Source organism: Pteropus vampyrus, unplaced genomic scaffold (genome assembly GCF_000151845.1).
Source record: "Pteropus vampyrus isolate Shadow unplaced genomic scaffold, Pvam_2.0 Scaffold49, whole genome shotgun sequence".
Classification (NCBI taxonomy): domain Eukaryota; kingdom Metazoa; phylum Chordata; class Mammalia; order Chiroptera; family Pteropodidae; genus Pteropus; species Pteropus vampyrus.
This window is the reverse complement of record NW_011888830.1, coordinates 1,578,902-1,595,955: the sequence shown is the minus strand read 5'-3', so window position 1 is coordinate 1,595,955 and position 17,054 is coordinate 1,578,902. Positions and strand designations below refer to the sequence as shown.

The 17,054-nt window shown below is 40.4% G+C and overlaps 1 protein-coding gene across 1 annotated transcript in view; it reads left to right on the top strand.

Moving 5' to 3' along the window:
* MCM10 (minichromosome maintenance 10 replication initiation factor) overlaps window positions 1-17,054 on the top strand; it is a 30,214-nt gene extending 13,160 nt beyond the window's left edge. Inside the window, exons 8-19 of the mRNA XM_023530359.1 lie at window positions 826-1,023; window positions 3,020-3,219; window positions 4,555-4,655; window positions 5,318-5,428; window positions 5,515-5,632; window positions 7,048-7,276; window positions 8,515-8,659; window positions 9,312-9,430; window positions 11,267-11,380; window positions 13,269-13,414; window positions 16,339-16,381; window positions 16,468-17,054. Of these exons, the coding sequence (XP_023386127.1) occupies window positions 826-1,023; window positions 3,020-3,219; window positions 4,555-4,655; window positions 5,318-5,428; window positions 5,515-5,632; window positions 7,048-7,276; window positions 8,515-8,659; window positions 9,312-9,430; window positions 11,267-11,380; window positions 13,269-13,414; window positions 16,339-16,381; window positions 16,468-16,551 (1,608 nt within the window). The 3' untranslated portion in view covers window positions 16,552-17,054. The remainder of the gene's footprint in view (window positions 1-825; window positions 1,024-3,019; window positions 3,220-4,554; window positions 4,656-5,317; window positions 5,429-5,514; window positions 5,633-7,047; window positions 7,277-8,514; window positions 8,660-9,311; window positions 9,431-11,266; window positions 11,381-13,268; window positions 13,415-16,338; window positions 16,382-16,467) is intronic.

The following is a 17,054-nucleotide window of genomic DNA, read 5'->3' as shown; positions in this document are numbered from 1 at the left end:
ACAAGAAGAAGGCAAGGTTTTATAGTTGAGGGGACTTTGCTCCATTAGTACAACTTAGAATAAGAGTGAATTTTCATCTTTCTCAAGCAGCACTACAGTTTCAGTACTTCCTGCTGATTGACTAGTAAGTTGTAAATCTAGAAACAGTGTGAATGGGACAGACCATTTCTCTCTCTGACCCAGCAAGAAGCTTCACTTTGTTGTAGACAGATTACTATCAGAAAGAGTGAAAGACAAAGTTTTTTCTTTCTTTGTTTTTATCAGAGAATTGCAACAAATCTTCACCTATCGATTCCAATGTGTTTGGCTACAAGTAACAGAAAAGCTTCACTGTAGACTCTTTTAACAGTAAACAGTGGGGTTTGTTTTTCTTACATAATAAAAAAAATTCAGACATAGGAAATGTAGTGATGTCAGGGCCAGGGTCTGTAAATCTCAGCCTTTTCCTTTTGGTCACAAGATGGCTTTGAAGCTCTTGCCATCACATGTCCATTCAAGGCAGAAAGTGAGCCAGCCTCCTCTATCTGCTTTTATCAGGAACGCAAAGCTTTCCTAGCGACCTTCCCTACCAACTCCTACTTTGGTCTCATAGGCCAGAATATAATCATATGACTATTGCTTACTATACGGAATGCTGGGAAAACTGAGAACAGGGTCCATTATCTTATGCTCAGCGTTTCCTGACCCAAATAAAATCAAGATTCTGATAGCAAAGACACAGGACGGATATTGAGTAGAGAACTAAATGCATCTTCTACACCTCTCATTTCTAAAACTTTTATAAGGCACTGGCTTCAAATTCCTTTAGACTGATAAAACCTTCTTAATTCACACCAACCATTCTTTTATTTATTCTTGGCTATAGCTTTGTCTGCTTTTAACTCCCACTCCACTTTTTTTCTACAGGTGTGCTTATCTATTGATCATCCTCAAAAGATCTTAATTATGGGTGAAGCTCTTGACCTGGGAACCTGTAAAGCAAAGAAAAAGAATGGACAACCGTGTACACAGATTGTCAATTTGGTTGGTTTCAGCCTGGTTAGGATGGTTTCTGCTAAAGAAGGGAACTAATGGGAATAAATTGTAGACACTTTAGTTGTAATGGCCACTTTGGAACTGGGTTTCCTACATAACAGAAACCATCTAAGTAAGAAAATTAAACGTGTGGTTAAGAATTGCCTGTTTAGAACTCTGAGGGCAAGGGAAGGATTTAACTTCTTAAGAAAGTTGTCTTTTATTGCCAGCTGACTAGGAAGTGTAAGAAACAATTTTAGTTTGCCCTCAATTTTTAACTCCCGCCAACCATTCTTTTATCCATTCTTTGTAGTGCCAGAGATCAAACACTATAATGAATTTCAGTCTACACTTTCACTCCATTGTACTTTTTCTTAGAGCTTTTTTTAAAAAACTTCATTGAAATATGATTCACATACCATACAATTCACTTTTTTAAACTGTACAGTTCAGTAATTTTTAATATATTCAGAGTTGTGCAAATTTCACCACTATGTAATTCAGAATGTTTTCAATATTCCCCTCAGAAAACCATACCCATTAGCAGTCACCCCCCCGCATCCCCGTCTTCCTCAGCCCCTGGTAAGATCTAATCTACCTTCTGTCTCTATGGATTTGCATATTCTGGACATTTCATATAATGGAATTGTACAATATGTGGCATTTTGTGCCTGGTTTCTTTCACTTACCATAGTATTTTCAAGGTTCATCCATGGTGTAGCATTTATTAGCATTTCATTCCCTTTTATTGTTGAATAATAGTTGTATGGACGTACCATATCTTTTCATCAGTAAGTGGACATTTGGGTTGTTTCCACCTCTTGGTTATTAAGTATAATGCTGCTATAAACATTCATGTGTAAGCTGTTGTGTAGCTATATTTGATTCCATTGGGTATACAGCTGGAGTGGAATTTCTGGGTCATACGGTGACTATATGTTTAGATTTTTAAGGAACTGCCAGACTGGTTTCCAAAGTGGCTTTTAGATTTTCACCAGAAGTATGTGAGGATTCCAGTTTCTCCATATGTAGCCGACACTTGTCAATGTCTGTCTTTGATTATGGCCATTCTAGTGAGTGAGAAGTGGTATATCTTAGAGCTCTTTGAAAGGATTAAATGACAGGTTTTGGTTTCATCTCATTCCTGCCTAACAGATGAACTAGTGAGCAGGAAATAGAAAGGAAGGAGATAGTTGGAAAAAGAAGTCTCAGAGTGAAGTACCTTAGAGATCTCCACATAAGAGCTAGACCTTCATTGTCACCATATCTAAGGACTCACCCCAAAGAATAATAGTAGTTTCTCTTTGTTCCTGACACTGAGGAAGTAGCAGTTGTCCAAGAGTCAACCAGAGAAATAGAAAAATCTCACTAGAAGCTGATTTTGTTTTATTTTTCTTAAATTAACTTTATTGAGGTAAAAGGTAAAATTCACATAAAAAACTATTAACCATTTTTTAACGTACATGTTAGTGATATTTAGTATATTCACTCTATTGTGCAACCCACCAGCTCTCTAGTTTTAAAACCATGTCATTGCTTGATAAAAACACAGTTTACCCAGTAAGTGACCCCTTCTCATCTCCCCCACCTGCATCTCCTGGTGACTTCTAATCCACTTTCTGCCTGTGTGGGCTTACTGCTCTATATATGTCATATAAGAGGAATCATACAGTATGTGACCTTTTGTGTCTGACTTCTCTCAGCATAATGTTTTCAAGGTTTATCCTAGAAGCCGATTTTATTTCGATTGTAGAAAGAGGGCAAAGGGAGTGAACTATATCACTTTTTCTTTGACCTGACTAGTGCTTTAATTGGAATTTAAGGGAAGATTTCTTTTCCTTTAGTCACTGCATAGCAGCACTTTGGAAATGGCCTTGGAGGCCAATAGGAAGGGCTCTGCATGCAGAGTGGTGCCCTGTGACACTGGGAGGAAGGGACCGTGTGTCTTTATATTGTTTCCTGGCCCATTACCCTGATCCTAAGCAGCCTCTCTTTGGTTTTACAGAAGGACTGTGAGTACTGTCAGTATCACATCCAGGCTCAGTACAAGAAGCTCAGTGCCAAGCGAGCTGACTTGCAGTCCACCTTCTCTGGAGGACGAATTCCAAAGAAGTTTGCCCGCAGAGGCACCAGCCTGAGAGAGCGGCTGTGTCAGGACAGTTTTTACTACGGAGGGGTTTCTTCAGCATCGTATGCAGCCTCAATGTAAGACATTCTTGGGCTGCTTTTGGGTCAAAGATCTTGCTTGGCTTGTAAAGAATAAACCCAGTGGTTGTACATTTCTGTGGTGGTCTTAGAAGACTGTACAGATATTATCTTTCATCACTGACCACCTGGAACAAGATAGATGAGGGCTTTTATTCCAGGTAGAGAGGAAAACCCACAGAACGGGAAGAAATTAAGTCACGTCGGGATAGTCTTTAACAGAGAACCCACACTTCTTGCTTGAGTTCTAACGTGAACAGTGGGCCTTTATCAGGGCTGATTGTTTGGTCGATCATTGTGTTGACATCCTTTAAATCGTTTCCCTCACAACTATTGGAGTGAAGTTGCAAACCTCTTGGAATCCACTTTAATTCAGTGAACAGACATGCAGTGTACCCGCACACAAATGTGGGCGGCAGGTCTTCTTGGCCTCTTCTGGGAGTCTCAGCCTCTCCATAGAGGCCCTAAAGTAGGTGATCAATGGCCTTGTACCCTACTCTGGAAAGCCACCTGTGGATGTGACAAGTGGCATGCTAGTACAAGGGAGCTATAGTTGGTCGAAGGACAGAACTTAGATTTTGTTCCCAGTCCAACAGAAATAGGCAAGAGGGCTCTCACCTTATGCCTATTTTATAATAGCAAACACATTTTTAAGATTTAAAAAAATTTCTGTATTTTTTCAAATTGCGGAAAGCAATATATATGCATTATTAAAAATATATGTACGTGTTACTTCCTTGGTATATATGCTTCTAGGTGGTTTTTATTTTTCCATGTGTACAAATTTTTAGTAATATAAAATGAGATCATACTGTACCTATACTTTTCAACATAAAATAATTATTTTCCTTATCAAATATTTACTTGTATTATTTTTAGTGTCTACATAGTATTGTTTTACATGGCTCTACGATAATTTATTTAAACACTTCCCCATAGATAAACCTAAATGGGGTTTCCATTTTTTAACAAAGCTTCTGAGAACATCCTGTTTTTGTATAGTCTTTAATTATTCAAAGATAAATTCCTAGCCTGCTTGATCAAAGGCTTGGCATGTTTTTTATTTCTTTTGCCAGATTGTCCTTCCAGATGTCCTCAAATTTGTTGATTGCTATTTCACATCTGTGATGTAACGTTTATACCAGTTATGACTGAGAGCCATGGTATCAAGCAAATCTAGTTATCCACTGCTTTGAAAAACTAACAATTTGTAATAAAGAATTCTTCTGTGCCTTCTTTACATCATCAGAAGAATTCAGTTATTTTCAAACTGTTAGTTAGAAAATCACTAAAGTTTAGTGATCTTCTTTGGGGGCGGGTGACTTTTTATTACAGTGCAGCAGCTGTCGCTCCTAAAAAGAAGATTCAAACCACTCTGACTAATCTGGTTGTGAAGGGCACAGACTTGATCATTCAGGAAACTCAACAAAAACTTGGTAAGTTTGTTTTCAAGACTGCATTTCTTTCTCTGGCTTAAATGTCTATTCTTTGGGATTGAAAATGGTCACAGTTCATACTCTTAAGTTATAGGTGTCTACTTATCGCGATCTTTGTGAGTGATGTGACCAAAGCTGAAGGAATCAGAGGTGGTTGGCGGTATCTTAAGAAAAAACAGCATATTATTAATCTTGGCCGTGTCTTAGCTTAGGATATTCTTTAAGATTTCTTCATGTATTTGGTACTAACTCATAACGTCCAGTCTTAGAATCGGTAGTATCATGTTCCTGGTCAAACTCATCCATTATCTTTCATTGAAACAGATCTAGATTGGAGGATGCTGCCTTTACCCTACACTTGGGGCTTTGTTTATAAGAGCAGTCAAGGCCGAGCGTAGGTCCTTACCCATAGTGCATATTCCAGAAATGACCCCACAGGTATTCATGTTCTAATCATTACTCAAAATAAGATGTATCTGTCATATCCTTGCAGTCCTACTGGTCTGACGTTAGAGGTTAAGGAGTCTTTTTTCTATTTGTGTGCCATCTACTTCACTTATAAACAACTAAGTTATGAATGCAGAGTTTAATAAGTGATCAGTCACATGACATCCAGCAGTCTGAATTTTGGGTCCTCTTAAGCTGATGTTGCTGTGTTCCAGGAATACCCCAGAAGAGCTTGTCTTGCTCTGAGGAATTCAGGGAATTGATGGACATGCCTACGTTTGGAGCCAGGAACTTGAAACAACATTTGACCAAAATCAAGTCATCAGGTAGAGTCAGCTTGTACCTGCTTAACATCCATACCTGAGTTCCCATGGCCTCGCAGAACCCGCTCATTCTGTGGCTTGTGTTTTAGGGATCATGGGGAGCCCGAAACCTGTGTTCCAGTCTATCTCAGCATCAGCCCTCTTGAAGCAACAGAAACAGCATATGTTGGAGATGAAGAAAAAGAGATCAGAAGAAATAGAGAAACGGTAAGAGTAACATTTAACATGGCCTACTTGGGTAGCTCATCTGAGGAATTCTCCATAGAATTCACAAATGTGACTTTAGATTTTAGATGGCTGGCTACCTTTTTAACTTCAAAAGTATTAAAATAATTTTAATATAACCTAAATAAAGTTACATAGTTCTGACTTATGCTAGTGAATCCTGAGACCAAGTGGTACCGGTTACAGTAATTAATATCACTGCAGAAAAGAGAAAAGAATGACATCTGAAATGGGTTTTGTGAAAGGGGAAAGCTCATGGTGACCTGTTTGATTCCTGTTTCTTAGTATTACCACTATTAGGTTTTTAATTACAGGCCGAGCCAGTGAGTAGATTTTGCAGTTCAGATAAATGATAAAACTGAGGCACTGAAAACAGTCATTTTAGAGGCAAAATCAAGTGGAAATAGATGCAGAAGGTCAACGAATCAAAGATTCTTCAGCTCAGGTTATCTGAATAGTAATAAGAGCTGTCTACAGGTGCTTAACCAGTATTGCACTGTGCTATGTGCTGCATCAGTAGTGTCTTGTTCAGTCCTTGCAGTGATCTCTGGGGTGCTGATGGGCCATCTATAGAGGTATTCATCAAGTGCCATAAATATACATACATGGTCATAATAGTGTATATGGAGTTGTGGACCTTGTGGGAAATAAAGGAGCACCTATCAATTTAAAGGCATTATAATTTATAGTTTTTCAGAATTTTGCTGACCAAGTAAAACATATCTTTGAGCAGGATAGAGTAGGCAATTTGGAAACTCAGCCTGGAGCTGGAAAGAGTAGGTATGTGGTAGTGAAAAGAATATCGACCTGGGATTACCTGGTGCTAGTCTGAGCCTGTCGCTATGAACAATAGGGTTTTAGGCCCCAATTTCTTCATCTATAGATGAAAGGTTTGGGTTAGATGATTTCTGACATTTGTTATTTTTAAATAGCCCTTAAAACTGTATATAAAATAGTCACCTTGTGAATTATAGAACCTTTCTGTCAAGGGCGCCGAAGCGCATCACCGGCAGTTATCTCTTCCCAATCGAGTATAAAATACCGAGAGATTTGGTGCGTTCCCGAAGGTCCTAGGCTAACCAGAGGGCTGGGAATACAATCCACAGCTTACCTCCAGGGCCGTGTTCCACAGACAGCTCTCGCTGGAAAGCCACTGGAAAGCCAATTGATAAAAATAGTAATCAGTTCTAAATTGGTAAAACAGAGCTTTTTTAATGAAAAATCAGTCAGCTGAAGAGTTACTGAAGCTAGCATTCTCCTTGTGTGCTAATCTGAATTTATTACCCAAGGAAGGGAAATTTTTTACTAACAACTACTTGTTCGCTGGTGACCTTCCTATATCTCTCAGTCTGCGTATTTTGTGCTTACATAGTTTGTGACTACCTATTTCTTTAAAGATTTCTGCAGAGCTCAAATGAGCTCACGAGCCCAGCTGTGCCATCGTCTTCTCAACAGCCCCCTTCTCAGTCTCCAGCAACGGGGGCTGAATTCCCCAGGCTAAGAGAAACCCCAGCCACACAAGCGCCCAAGCTGGGGCGAGGCATCTCAGAAGGAGCTGATGTTCTCTTTTTTGATGAGTCACCGCCTCCAAAACCAAAACTAAGTGCTTTAGCAGAAGCCAAAAAGGTAACTGGTATCTGTTTTCTTTAGTGCTTGAATTTGCATTCCATAAAACATAGCTGGAGTTTCAACCTTTATGTTAGTATCGATGGGTACCTAATAGCTATTTATTGATCATGATAATTAGAGTCAAAGGGATTTTAAATGATAATGGTGTTAACATAATGCTATTAATTTAATCTAAGAAAACTAGCTGTTATCTCAACACCGTTTCTTGTCAGGCTGAAGGAGATAGCCTAGGAGAAGGTATTGTTTTACAGCTGGAGACACTGGCATTAGGGAAAAAATTCTGGGAGCTGTTGAGGCAAGATTGTAAAATATGGGTTTAAAGACAACTTCTTTAAAAGAACTCTTACACAGAATCCCAGTCTTTAGACATAAAAGCTGAGTTGCTCTGATTGAAGTGAGAGTTGGGGGTGCTCAGAGTCCCACCTGCTCAGCACAGCATATTCCACCACTCCCCTTCCTGAGTCACCCTGAACAAAGTCAGACTGTCTTCACTTTGTTCTGGGAGCAGCTGTAACTACATGCAAGGCAAAGGCTAGCTACAAGTCAGTGCCGTACCTACAGTAATAATAATCGCTCATCTTCATTACTGTTACTCTATGCCTGTGATATATGCATACATGCTATTTTCTGTGTCCAGGTACATACTTTTTGTGCATTGTCTCATTTCATTCACTCTAAGATAGGTAAGGCTGTCATCCGCATTTTGTAATTGTAGAAACTGAGGCCAAACAATTAAGTAACTAAAGTTACAAAGTAGTAAGTGGCAGATCTGAAATTGTATCTTAATTCTGTCTAATTATAAAACAAACTTCCAAAATGTTTATGTAGTTCTACTATGGGTCTAAAAGCCTACAGACAAGCTAATGTTAAACTACTGACATTTTAAAAGCTGAAGTTTTATTTACTAACTTATACCTGAAAATTATATAATTATATTAACCAATGTTACCCCAATAATCACGCAGTAGAATATATAGATGTTAAATTATAATGTACACCTGAAAATTACATAATTGTATTATCCAATGTTAGCCCACTGTTTACTAATTTACAGACCTGTCTCCCATGCTTTTAAATTTTAATAATTATACTAATCCTAAGTAAAATGAAGATATAGTTTGCCAATTTATATTTAAGAGCAGCCAGAATTCATTGGTTAAGATCTGGAAAGGGTTACAGAACTACAAATGCCTATCTCATCTTTTAGATTTTCATTGCCTTCTCTTTTTTTCTAGTTAGCCGCTATAACTAAATTAAGGGCGAAAGGCCAGATTCTTACAAAAACAGACCCAAACAGCATTAAAAAGAAGCCGAACAACCCGCAGGATTTCCTGGAAGTGAAGGAACGCGTAGAAAAAAACACCACATTTTCTCCTCAAGGTACTGTACATTTCAGAGTTCACAATAGAAAAGAAAAACTTTGTAAAGGAAATGTTTAAACCACAACCAGTATCCTTGAGGTCAAACCGTTGTTTTCCTTTACCTCTCCTCTAGGTAAAATACCTAAATAGAATTTCTACAACTGGAACTGATTGTTTTTTATAATCACACTAAATTGAAATTACGTACAATTTGAAAACTTGAGAAAAGGATTACTCATTGAATCTTTGTACCTATATATTAGTATAAACGTTTACTTTGAAAGAAGTAGAATTCCTTTATTTTGAATTGCCCCATTTTTATTTTTAGAACTCAGGAGTTGATGGTGTCATTTTGACATCAATTTGTCAATAGGATTTTTGTTGTTATCTATTATCATAATCAGTTGCTGTTTTAAATTGAAAAAGGGATTCTTATCCAGTAGTCAAATCTTACACACACACCCCCCCACACACACACACACACACCACCACCACCACCCCCCACCCCCAGCTCACTTCTGAAGAGCCTTCCTCTCCTGGTATCCACTGGGATAAATTAAATTTGAAGGGCCTGGTGGGCAGAGACAGAAAATGGAGGAAGCTGAGTCAGTGGGGCACGCTGGCCTCTGAAAGTCCTCTGGTACAGCTGATGCTTTTTCTTTTTGCTCTAGCTGAGGATGAGTTGGAGCCTGCCAGGAAAAAACGGAGAGAACAGCTTGCCTACCTTGAATCCGAGGAATTTCAGAAGATTCTAAAAGCAAAATCGAGGCACACAGGGATCATAAAAGAGGTACGAGCTCAAAAGATCAAAGATGGCAGAGATGGCCTTTGGCTGTCAGGGCAGTGTCATGGGACAAAGAGTCTGTTTCTTTTACCTCAAGTAAGACATAGCTATATGCTGGTTTGTTTGAGTTTGTTTTGAAGAACAGGAATATTTCCAGTAGATTTTAGTTTTCCCTTTGTCCTCGCATTGAAGAATATCATTTAACATTATTAAAATAGACTTTAGTATTATAAAAATGTTTTCATGTAGTTATGGCTATGAACTTAAATTTAAATGGCTCACCACTATCACCTATTTTCTTTCTGCCTTGCAATGTGAGAAAGGATTTTTCCATTCAAATATTTTTATATTGGCATTTCAGATGCCCAGTAATGATCAACCCAACACTTACAATCTCTCTTTTTAATAAGTATTTTGCATTGCTCCCTTATTATCTGGAAATAAAATTTGTCGATAATATAATCGCCTAAGTAGTTAAATTATATTGAAATGTCAATATAATATCCTAGTTGTAAAGAAGAAAAAATGAAAATATTTATGTTCCAAATATATATTTTGTTATGTAAACACATGGGCACAACTACCGTAGGAGAAATAATGAAGTAAACAGTGTTGGGTTTATAAGTGTTGTAAATATTTGACACAGCTAGAAAGACTTGTATAGGTATGTTTTCTTGGTAATTTAAAAACCATGGGCCTATTTCTTTGAAAATGTGATTATTTTTTAAAAAAAAAAAACAGTGAATAATCCTGGGAAACTTTTGAAGACGCCAAGCACAGTTGTCCCTCCACATACACGGGAGTTGCCTAGCTGCACTCTTGCAGTATTCAGTGTATATTAGTACCATGCACAGACACCGTAGGGTTGCATATAAAGCAATTAGATTCGAGGGTTATAATCAGGTTTTTCATCCACATAACATCCCATAAAACATTCAGGGCGATCCTTTGTTGTATGGCAGACAGTTCCGTGCATTGCAAATGGTGTAGCATCCCTGGCCCCTGCCAGTAGCCGAGGTGGCAGTCATTGGGATAACAAAAAAAGTGCTCTTACAGATTTTCGAAATGGTCCCTTGAGGGCACTATTGTCCCCACTTAGTGCTAGTACTCTGAATAATCTGCTTTTCTTTTGATTAACAAATGACTAACTAGACAATTATATAATATATCTTTCCACTGGACTTGAAACTCAATCAGGAGAAGTGCTCCAAAGACTGTAGAGCTGAGCTTCTAGCCTCGTGGCCACCAAAGACCCTGGGTCCTTGTGCCTTGTGTGGCTGCTCTCACACAGACCTGTGACTACATTCTGCTGTAAATACCTCTCTGCCCTCATACCTTCCCCCTGTTGTGCCTCTTGCCAGGTGCTTGGTCTGGAGATGAGCGTAGAAAAGACTGGGCCATTGCCACTGGGGGCTCTGAATACTTTCCATAGCTTGAGTCTGTATTGGGGTCGTAGGACGCATTCCTTTCCGGTGTGCACTCGACATGGTGACACTGTTAGTAATGATAGTATTTTAGGTTTTTATTTAGCATTTTAAATAATCACCACAATTAACAAATGGTTTCATATCCCTCCCCCCACCTTTTTTTTTTTTTTTTTTTTATTTAAATCTGTCAACTGCCTTTCCCACTGAATCAGGAAGACCAAGGGCCTTTTTTTTTTTTTTTGCATGTTAAGAATGGTGTTTACTTATGATCATCTTTTGGTTTGCATTTTATTGAGCTATTATCAAGTGTCCTGATGACAATGAGCTGCTCTCTTCCGTTCTGTCTGTTATTGAACTGCTGCCTGAGTACATGTTGGATTTGGTACAAAGTCCATTGTATACCTTGTCATTCCAGGCCGAGGCTGAGATGCAGGAACTCTATTTTGAGCCACTGGTAAAAAAAGAACAAATGGAAGAAAAGATGAGGAACATCAAAGAAGTGAAATGTCGAGTAGTGACATGCAAGACGGTATGTGCTAGATCATTTATTTAGGCTGGAAACCAACCTGCCCCTGGTAGCCTAGGACCTGGCTTCCTGTTGATCTGGCAGTTGAGCCTGATGGGGGAGCATTTGTGATGAGGTTTTCCCTTCATTCGAGCACACCTCCCGGTTCTGCAGATGTGCCTCTAACATCCCTTTGCCCATTGGATCCAAGTTATTCTTACCTTTTTCTCAAGTTTCTACACTCCCTGAGTCCACGATTCCCAGCCCCTGGGACTTTGGTTGAATGACTTGATCTGGCATCACATGTGATGACCAACTGCTATTGTCCTTTTTTACTTAGGGCTTAATGTACTAAAGGCAGAATGTGAATTATTAATCTCTGTTTTCAGAAGTTTTACCCTAAGTCTGTTAGAAAATAACAAATCCCCTATTCCTCAATATTAATAGAAAACAGAAAAAAATAAAAAGGAAGCTCTTGATGAGCACTGTTTCTTCCACTCATTTTATACCCGCCTCACCAATCGATCTCCAATACATGTGTTAAAGGAGGAAGAGGCTTAACTTACCAAGTACAATTTCTCTATTCCTTTAAAAGCCTTAGATTCTCCTTTACATTTAGGGGATGGCCCTGAACTAGCCACCAAAGGTAGGGCTTCCTTGAGAAAGTTCAGACCTTTGAGAATGTTCAGACCTTTGAGAATAAGTAAAGGTTTTACCTCAGATGACAGCTTTTACTCTGACAGAGTGGCAAGCCTAAGGACATAGCTGGCGTATTAGTTTCCTGTTGCTGCTCTGACAAATGACCACGAGTTTGGTAGCTTAAAACAACACAAAGATATCATCTTACCATTCTGTAGGTCAGAAGACTATGTAGGGCTCAGGAGGCTAAAATCTGGTGTCCTCAGGGCTGTTTCCTTCTGGAGGCTCTGGGGGAGAATCCATTTCCCTGCCTTTCCCAGCTTCTAGATTCTGCCCATATTCCTTGGTGTGTGGCCCCTTCCTCCCTCCTCAAAGCTAGCAATGGTGGCTTGAGCGCTCTCATGGCTTGAGCCCTCATGGCATCACCCTCTGTGCCCCACTTGCACTTTTAAGGACATTTTGTGGTTCCATTGGATAATACAGATAATCCCGGATAATCTCCTGGTCTTAAAACCAACATTTAGCCACCTTAATCCTTCTTTGCTATGTAACCTAACATACAGGTTCTAGGGAATAGGGTGTGTACCTCCTTAGGGAAGAGGGACATTTTTCCACTTGTCACAGCTGGCATACCACTCCACTGTGCCCTTTTTGAGGTTGCCAAAATTGGAAGTTATTTATCGAGGCTCAGTGGAATTAGCAGAAATTAACATTGCACTGTCCCAGCACCTGTTTTGACCTTCATCCACCATTTCTTATTCTCCTCAGTCCTTTTGAAAATCAACATTAAGTGAATTAATATCTCTCTGTTGGTTTTGCTGCTTAAAAAGTAGGAGTAGTAATAAGCTTATATCCTTTCCAGCGGTCTTGTCAGAGAAAATGAGTGAGCTGCTGATCCGCCTTCCTAGATGGGCCCCGTGCCTCAGTATCCTATAACCAAGGAACTGCAGGGACCATAGGAGAGACCTGCAATAGGGCCATCGAGAGGTTTCCAGTCCTTTTCTTCCTCTGCCCTTGCTGTTGTCTTGATGTCACAGAAGGTTATTGTGTACTTTGTGCCTGACTAGAAACTGGGGCAAACATGAGGAAAAGTGGTATCAGTCAGAGGGACCCAAGAAAACACAGAGGTCACTGCCACTAGAAGATAAGAAGGTAGCTGCACCAACCAGCCAGCACCCGGGTGGTGACGGGAGAGCAGATGGCTTTTGTAGCAGCCAGCCAGTTTCTCCTTCAGAGCCCTTGAGCACATGTGCCTCCTGCTGGTTTTATGCAGTGCGCCTACACCCACTTCAAGCCTTCAGACACCTGCGTCCACGAGCAGCACGAGTACCACTGGCACGATGGCGTCAAGAGGTTTTTCAAGTGTCCCTGTGGAAACAGATGTGTCTCCCTTGACAGACTTCCCAAAAAGCACTGCAGGTACGAGAACTGCCCGGGGCTCCTCGTCCCATCTGGGCGGCTTGAACCCACATCCCGCGTAATGCTTTCCTATTGGAACACTACACAGTCCTGTGTGACGGTCAGGCCTTACTTCTGACAGCTGCTGGAGGAAAGGGACCCTGCCCTCTTCACTGCTTATCCCCAATACTTACTATAGTGCCCGGCCCGTATTAGGTCCTCAGAAATGTTTATTGAGTGAATAAGTGAAGTATGCGTAAGGGACGTTGAGGAATATGTGTGTTCGTTGGGAGTTAGGAGAGGGATTTTTTCCTCTACTCTTAAGGAGTATTTTTTTTTTTTTTTTTACTTTGGATATAGAGATGAGTTGCTGTGTTGGGCATTATTCACAAAGAGCACAGCGTGAGCGACACCCTGTGGAGTTCAGGGTGGGTGATCACATGCGGCTTGTCAAATGTCATCTCTTCATGTTTATGTACAGCCACATGTCACATAACGATGTTTCCGTCAACAACGGACTACATGTATCATGGTGGCCCCATGAGATTATGATGGAGCCAAAACATTCCTATGGCCTAGTGACAACGTAGCCATCGTGGCGTTTATCTGTCGTGACATCTAGCTGTCGTGGTGTGGTAGCTGTTGCAACGGCATAGCCGTCATGTAGAGCAAGGCGTTCCTCACGCGTTTGTGCTGACGTGTGTGAACAGACCTCCTGCACGGCCAGTCGCTCTGCCCTCTGAGCAGTGCCGCTTGAGCAAGATCTACCAACGTTAACATGAGTTCACTGTTTTTCTCTGCCCCTGACGGTTGCCTCTTTGACCCGAGAGTTAGTAATATTTAATTTTCAAATACATAGGCTTGATTTTAGTGATCTTTTTTGTCACTGATTTCTGCCTTTATTGTATTATAATGTTGATCCTATGGAATTTGAGGCAATTTCAGGATCACCTTTAGTCTTCCCAAGGATGTCTCACCAGGATATCCTCACTCCCTTTTTGTTTGCTTGTTTGGTTTTGGTTATTTGCTTGCTGGAACCCATTCTTCCTCTCACTGCCAGTTTCTTCAGGATTGATTTGGAGGAAAAGGGCACGAACCTCGTGCTAGTTCATCACCTTGTCTGGAGCTGATTTGTGAATTGTTTAGAGTCTAGAGTACAATTGTTTTAAGTACCTCCGTGTATATCGATACTTGACTTCTCTCCAGATTATTGTAACAACAGCTCATGTAAAACATTTGAGTATCAAAAGAAATTTCTGTTATTAAGGATAAGTAGTAAATACAGCTCAGAAATGGAGGAACAAGATGCCTTTTCGGCCTCCAGGTGACACTGTTATTTTTGTAAGAACATCTGCTTTCTCTGGTCTTTCTCTTGTCAATTCTTGAGCACTTCTAGAGCAGAAGTGGGCTAACTTTTTCCATAAAGGCCAGATAGTAAATATATTAGGCTTCACTGGCCACATGTTCTCTTTCATGACTCAGCTTTGCTGTTGTAGCTCAAAAGCAGCCACGCACAAATAAATGGGTTTGGCTGTGTTCAAATAAAACTTCATTTATAGAAATAGGTAGCAGGCTGGATTTGGCCCGTGGGTTGCATTTTTTGCTGACCCGGACTAGAACAGCGATCTTTTTCATAACATTATCATTGATCTATTAGTGGGCTGCAAAAGTTCTCTCAGTAGACATGGAACCAGTCTCTAGACTGGCAAGGTGATGGAGAGGCTCAAGGCGACGGCCACTGGCGTGCTGACTCCCAGGGCAGGAGAGTCTAACCTTGTTTTGTATTGGTCTCAGCCTGTCAATGACCAGTGTTGCAGACCTGCCCGGGTGATTCTTACTATGATTACAAGACGCCCTTCAGCAATAACAATTAGGAAACTCTGAAAAGAGTCAGATTTATTATTTACAAGACCTGAGAATTACACAGCATACCTGGGGCCACACAGTGAGCTCTCGGGTAGCGAGAGCACACTGGCCTAGGGTTCTGCTTTTATTGGGGTCGAGAGTAGAGTCTAAGGTTTTCAGAGCTCACTCTTTATTGGTGAATTTAAAACACAAGAAACATAGAGAGGGGATTTTAAAGCGCAGAAGGAGAAAACAAATAGCCCAAATGGTCAGTTGTCAAAATTAACAGAGATCTCTGAAAGGAACTTCAGTGGTAGGAGGTGGGCCGCCTGGGTCTTCATCTGGTCCTGTGGCTGGCAATACATTTATTACTGAGTTAGCCTCTTTGATATGGATGCTCAGCAGTCAAAGCTTAAGTCAGGCATTTGCATTACAAAAAGAAAAGAAAAGTCAGGGCTTCCACTACAAAACTAGATAGGAAAGAAGGACAGGCAGGTAGGACAGTCCTCTGGCCCCAGACCCTCTCATATCCCAAAGGAAAGACATCTCGCCCCCATTTTCCTGTATTTCTTTTCTGTTTCTCTTTCTTCCCCAGAGTAAACTTTGTGGAAGTAATCTTTCTGCATTGTAGCCACATCCCTTCTCAGGATTGGACTCACCCACCATGTTAAAAAAAGAACAAAGGTCTCTATGTCTTTTGAATAAGAGAGCAAGCATGTTTGGGTTATGAAAAAGGAGGATTGTCCTGACTAGAAGAAAGATCGATCCTTTTTATCACAACCTTTTAGTTCCAGAAAAAAGAAGGGGACTAGCTTCCGAAACCTGTCATCCTAGTGACTGTCTTGCATCCATGACCCACCATGTGCATAGCCCTGTCACGCTACCACTAGAAATTCCATCTCTGATGTATCTGGCTTATCACAGAGTCGAAGGTCATTTCACACGTCACTGGAGTGTGGATCTTCAGTCGCGTTCAAGCCTGGCCTGGAATATGAGTGTTACCTTGATCAGCTTCTGCTTGAGTGGGAGACACTCTTCTGATGTATGTGTGTGGAGGCCCATACCTCACCGCTGAGTAAATCTCATCCCTTCTGTTTCAGTAACTGTGGCCTCTTCAAATGGGAACGAGACGGAATGCTAAAGGTATGTCATTTGCGAGGTGACTAATTTTAGTGACCCGTGCAAATAATGTTGAGCCATTTCTTATTAAACTATTTTCACTCTCCTAGGAAAAGACAGGTCCAAAGATAGGAGGAGAAACCCTGTTACCAAGAGGAGAAGAGCATGCCAAATTTCTGAATAGCCTCACATAGCCCTGACTTCAAACAGATACCCACAACCTGCATTGCCTCTTGTGGTTCTGGGAAAGCAAGTACTGATTCTGTGTTGCCATGTTCCTGATTGATACAGTCAAAACAAATACTTGTTAAGCCTACAAGCTTTGCCTACTTACTTCTCTTGACGTCAAATTTAACATTATAACATTAACCTTTAAGTGGACAATCAAGATGTCATTGTCTTCTGTGCTCTTAGTCACATTCACACAATTTTTTTGTCCAAAAACTGGAAGGTAAATCAAGAACTGTGTTTCTGTATCTCTCGGGTCGTAGGGTGTGCAATGTCGCATTTTTATCACAGAAAGGGTCTAGTGTTTCTGTGGACTCGAAAGCAGAAGAATTAATTTAGCTCACCCCAAGTAAGCTGCCTAACTTCTGGACTTCATTCTCTTTGTCTGGAAATAAGGAAGATTGGACTTAATCTTGAAATGTGTCTTTCGGCACTCAGATTCTACAAATATATAATTTTTTGTCATCTA